Consider the following 6,168-nt stretch of genomic DNA (forward strand, 5'->3'; position numbering starts at 1 on the left):
CTCACACAAACAAGTAATTAGTATATATATATATTTTAAATTTACTAACTAACACGCTTACCTTAACTACATAAAATTAAAAGTAAATAAGAAAAACAAAAACAAAAACAAAAATAGACCTCTCAGTCTGTATATATATATATATATGTGTGTGTGTGTGTGTGTGTGTGTGTGTGTGTGTATTATAATCGAAACTTATTTTTTATATAACTTATAGTTACGTTAAGAATTTATTTTTGTAACGCGCATCACTGGTAAGAATATTTTATTTGTTTCTTTATTGTTGAGCACAAAGTTACATAATGGGCTATCTGTGCTGTGCCCACAACAGGTATCTAACCCCGGTTTTTAGCGTTATAATATTTCAAACTTACCGCTGAGCCACTATGGCGGCTGATTATATTGGAAAGAACAAATTTAAAACCTAATGGTATGATAAAGTAGTTAACATTTTGTTCTAGGCCGTTCATATGCTAAAATAAGGTTCAAATTAGTTAATAATATTGTCATCAAACACAGCACTAAAAACGATAACACTATTATTTTAAAATAATCTGTTGTATAAAAAAAGGAAACACAAATATATCGACTGTATATTTTATATTTCACGTGTTTTTGCTATTGTCAAAATTAAGCTAAATTCATAAGTTCATAATTCAGTGCATACACTTTTCTACTATTTTAATTTCTAAACTAAAAAATATTTATACTGAAGTGTGCTAGATAAGTAACAGCATTTATTTCAGACATAGATATATTTCATGATCGTTTTTAAGCACTGTAAATATAATCAAAATATATCTATATTCAGAGATCTAAAAGTATGAGATGTGAATTAAGTTATATAAATAATAAATCAATGCTGTGATCACTTTATTTGAAATCATTAAAATTATAGTGGCTTTAAAATAATAATAAAGTTTCAAGCAAAGTAACACTAACAAGCAACAGTTGTAAGTGTAAGAACTCCTAACAGTGTTTAATTAAATCTAGTTACATTAGGAGTAGCTTTCAATTTCAAACTCAGGTAAAAACTAAAACGTCTTGTGTTTTACATTTTTCTCTGTTTCTCCTTATTTTTTAGCTATACGATAATCACGCAAAAACTTAAAAGATTGAGAAACCGTGCTGTCGAGTGTGTATTTCTCTTAAAATTGATGTTTTTATGTATACAGTAATACGTTCAAGATTGATATATAATAGCAAACGATAATGTTCGACACCTAAAAATATGTATCATAAAAGTCACAAATATAGCTGCAATGAAAGAGAGGTTGCATGCAATGCTACCCAATTAAGAACGTCCATCACTCCTCAAGTCAGATTCCTGAAAGGTAGGTTTTCCGAACAGGAAGTCTATAAAAAACGTTTATTGTGTCCTAAATTATGTGGTTTGAATAATGTTTTATAATAAGACCTTCAAGATAATTTGTTTTTACAAAGCAAAATGTCTCATTAATAATCGAAAAACAACGTAAGTTTTCACAAGAACAAAGCCTATATACAACATTTACTGCGTACACAGTCTTAAGGTCTTATTTTACAGTTCCTCAGTCTTTTTATCATTATGAGTTTGTTATTTATTACTCCATAAGTTTAGAAAGTCTGAAATTTTCCAACGTTTTACAAGAACAAATTCCACATCAACTGATGTTTCAAAGGTATTACAACAGCAAGACTACATCCACCGATACCGACTAGGAGGCACTGATGATGCACATACTGGTAATAGGTATCGTGGAATTCAAATACTGCCACTTAGTAGACATAATGAACAAAACAAATTCAATAATGAAATATGTATACACTACTCTTTCTTATACACGATAAATTACAATGGAAGAATAAATGTCAAATGAGCTAATAACCGATTGATGGTCATAATAAAGTGGAACAGTATACTAATGATGGATGTCACATTTTCACCACAACGATCAGGCGATAGAACACCAAGTGTATTACACATTTATAATCTTGTCAGGGTCCAAAGTGACAGGCTACAGCACCACAAGAAGAAGGCAGCTGATCACAAGGTGTGGGAAACGTCAGGATCAACATAGCTTTACATTCAAGTCATGACGGATCATAGAGAGTAAATTGATATCAGTGACGTTAGAAGATCACTGGTTCCCAGTAGTCGCAAAACATCTCTCATTTAACGTGTCCTCAGTTTCCTATCACAGGCTAACGATAACGACTGTTTCTCCTCAAGTAACGTCTTCTACCTGAAGAAAGTATTACTTCTATTAACTTGTATTATGTCTCATATATGTTTTTGAATCAACTTGAATTTCGACAGAGCATCCAGCATAAGAGCATAATAATAAATTACCATTTCCTTCGCTGAAGCTTCTTACTTCCAGGTAAATCAGACAAGTAAGGAAGCCCGCTATATATGTAAATACGAACAATTAACGGGCCACTTGAGCTGTTGATGTAAGCTGACAGACTGATGAGCAATGGCAGTATACTGTTAAGTCACAGTATACTTTCCTCCCACTGTCAGACATGCGTTGCTAAAGTTCCAGGCTTTAAATGGCTTGGAATTTGTTGACTGGTGATGTAATGATTAGGAGGCAGGGAAGGTACTTGGGGTTTGGGGCTGTTTCCTCTAGTACTGCCGTAAATAACGTGGTCTGGAGACAGGCTGGCCTGTGAAGTTCTCATGTAAGGATTAGAATAAGCTGGTCGGAAATTTGGATCCATAGGGTTTCCCAAGTCATTAAGAAGCTGCGGAGAGCTATCGTAGAGACCACTGTCTCGACTAGAGTTCAAGTGTACTATTTGTGCATTATAATCTCTGGAGAAATCCACATACGGGATATAACCGTTGTTGTTTTGAGTTTCCTGTGCAAAGATAGGAAATTTGAGAGTTTGGCATACCTTATGAACAAGAGAAAACATACTGACATTCTCAGTATTGTAAAAAAACAAAAAAACAAATGAAATGACCTATGTAAATTCAAGCACTAGATATGACAAAATAAAAGTTATATAAATAAACATGATTATAGAAGTCTCTTGAGAAAGAGCAAATGAAGGAAGGGACCATAAGCTTCCAATTTTAGTATTCAGTTATATTTTGAGAAGTTTCTGTGATTTTTTACACTGAGTAAAGCTATTTCAACCTAGATATGAACATATTTAGCTGTGTATATAAAGGCAAGGTATATATGCCTTTATCAGCACCTTCAGTGATTCAGTGGAGCAAAAGAATGAAACCACCAACTTATTATTTACGGATGATTCCATAACTTAGATAATTCAGTATAATTTTGTAATTCCTTATTTTTCTAGTTCGTATAAGTAAAAAAAAATTACATTTCACTCTGACAGTCCTAAAAATCAATTGTTATAAACACTTAATTGCGACTTCAAACGAAAAAATGAAAACTTTATCGGAATGGTTCGTAAATCATTGTGAGACATGTACGAAAAACAGTTTCATTTAATCATTTTCAGTAATTCTATGCCTATTTTTATTTTTGCTCGAAAATTGTATATTATATATATATATGAATAAGTAAGGAATTTAAAAGAGCAGAAATATCTGTACTTTTTGAGTATATTACTTGCGTGCATCGCGGTCCAAAAATCTCAAAAATAAGAACATTTGTGAGATACTGTGATCTGAAGAGATAGAACGCTCATTCAGGAAACTAATGCTATCTGAATTTCAAATTAGTTCTATGCAGCTCTCAATAGACTAAAACGTCAGATATTTAGTGACTGAAACTGACACTATTCTTTCGGTCATGTTGCGGCTCATCAACTTAACTTTGAGGTATGTATAAACCATTCGAGTAAATCGAGAAAACGAAAGCAAGATTTGAGGCTCTTCACGCACCAATTACTTCATATTAATCGCAATGAGAAGTTTGTTTCCAGTATAACATCATAACTTCTAGTTCTAAAACTTTGATATGGGTTCTTTCTGACAAGGAAATAGTTTATTTTCTGATCGCTAGGGGACTAAAAGCTAAGTGAATCTAAAGCTAAGAAGCTTGAAAACCACTTAAATATTACCCACCAATTTTGGAGCAAACTTTGGTTCAGTATAATCCATGTTGTACTTATAGATATCGGGAGGATCTTGTACACGTGCTGTATCACTAGTTTCCTCCCAACTTCTTTCATGCTCGTTATTTGATAAAGATGAAGCAGTTCGAATTTCCACTTTCAAATCAGAGTCACCAGATGACGCCGAGTCTGACTGTTTTGCTTTGTTTTCTTGACCAAAGTCATCAACTGTAAGACAGATACTGAATTTGAAACTTAATTTAGTACTTCTAGAGTCCAAATAAAACAAAATGTTACAGTTTATACACTGAAAGCCAAAAATGTATTGGAAACCAGTAGGCCTAAAAATCGTTGTAAAAATCAAATTGTTGTTTTTTTTACTTCACATTTCTCTTACTTTGTCTATTGGGGCTCAAAATCCGAGGTGTGTAAATCTGAAATGCTATTTTTACACACCCCTGATTTTGAGCCGTTATGAACAAATTAAGAAGAATGTATGAAAAAACATATCTGCAGTGAACTTGATTTTTATAACAATTTTTAGGCTTATTGGTTTCCAATAATTGGTAAACTTTCTGTGTATAAACCGTAACTTTTAAACTATGATACTGCTTATATCAATAGTGTTTCATAGAATATTTTACTTTTAATAATCCAGTTCAACTAATGAGTTCTGGTACTGAACGAAAATATTCTTGGGCAGTAACTTATGAGGGACAAAAGTTAGATCTGAAATGCTATTTTTACACATTTCGAACTGAAATGGAAAAATTAATAAGAATGTGAAGAAAAAAAAATTGAAATTACTTTGATTTTTATATCAAAAAAAAAGAAAATGTTGGTTTTAAGATTCAAACCCATAAGTAAACTATTTAAAACATATGTATATTACACTTTATTTTGTTTAATAATGTTTAAAACAAACATAACCTAAACTCGTAATAAGTTAATTCAGAGCACTAGGTAATAAAACATCTTCCTGATTATATGAGATCAGTTTCAGAGATCAACCAATAATCAAGTGGTTGTAGCATATACGACCATGAGGTTATTTATCTTGGGCCACGAAATGTATTAATGATTTTTTTTTATAGTTGCACTAAACACAGTAGGTGCTAAAATGTTGATTATATGCAGAGATGTGCAAAACACTCCTTTAAAGTTTGTTTCCCAGAGTAAACCCTCGGGGGAGTATTAACCATTCACTCCTTTAAAGTTTGTTTCCCAGAGTAAACCCTCGGGGGAATATTAACCATTCAAAGTTAAACATCTGTACGAACAAAATATTATTTTTTGTTTTAATAACTAAAACAACATGCATAATCATACTAAGTCATGCCCATAGGTGGAAAGTTTTGTTATCTATAAAAAGACTATCATCTTTTTTTAATGTTCATTTCGTTTGAATCTAACACAGACTTGCTTTTGCAACTTTGTACTGAACGAAAGAAAAAAAAATTAATGTTAAGGGTACTTAATAAGTTTTCATTAGTTACCTTTTACTGCAGGCTTTCTACGAAGACAAAGAATTATCACTATGGTTATAGAAACTATAAGAACAATCCCTCCAATAACACCAGCCAAGATTATCATCATCGGAAGATTTTCTGTAAAATCAGTTAAATAATTATGAAATAGAATTTAAGCATATTTTTGCTTGTAATATGATAGAAAAAACATCATTTACTGGTTCTGAAAGACATTAACCTTAAATTTTACTAATTCTTTTGCATTGTGTAGATTATCAGCAATATTCTTATAACTGTTTGAATGATTCTAATATTATTTGTAAGGTATATTTAGTCAAAAATAAAAACATAATTGCAAATATAATGGTAAAGAAATAAATATCGTAAATAATTGTAATGTGGTTGGAACTATAATCAGTTTTAAGTACAGTTAGTCATAATTAGCTATTCTAGATTTTTTGTTTATTTTAGCTAAAACGCATTAAGGCCTAAAGGACATTATTACCATTGTGAAGAACCTGCTTGCCGATTGAAAACGTTTTTATGCGCATGTTGCGTTGAGATATATTCTCCACCCAGTTATTAAAATTACATATTTGCTTGAATTCAAAAACTAGATTTGAATAGTGTCATCTCATGGGTTGCTTATAAACTTGTATATATATATATATATATATAT

At 31.4% G+C, this 6,168-nt stretch overlaps 1 protein-coding gene across 3 annotated transcripts in view; it reads right to left on the minus strand.

The window, feature by feature from the left end:
* Positions 1-347: 347 nt before the first annotated feature.
* LOC106466639 (irregular chiasm C-roughest protein-like) overlaps positions 348-6,168 on the minus strand; it is a 55,661-nt gene continuing 49,840 nt past the window's right edge. For 2 of the 3 annotated variants that reach the window (XM_022395518.1, XM_022395471.1), the window contains 3 exons: positions 5,517-5,627; positions 4,031-4,248; positions 348-2,847 (listed from right to left, as the gene is read on the minus strand). In XM_022395518.1, the coding sequence (XP_022251226.1) occupies positions 2,503-2,847; positions 4,031-4,248; positions 5,517-5,627 (674 nt within the window). In that variant the 3' untranslated portion in view covers positions 348-2,502. The remainder of the gene's footprint in view (positions 2,848-4,030; positions 4,249-5,516; positions 5,628-6,168) is intronic. The other variant, XM_022395572.1, reaches the window with a different exon arrangement.

This window comes from Limulus polyphemus, unplaced genomic scaffold (assembly GCF_000517525.1).
Source record: "Limulus polyphemus unplaced genomic scaffold, Limulus_polyphemus-2.1.2 Scaffold2, whole genome shotgun sequence".
Taxonomy (NCBI): domain Eukaryota; kingdom Metazoa; phylum Arthropoda; class Merostomata; order Xiphosura; family Limulidae; genus Limulus; species Limulus polyphemus.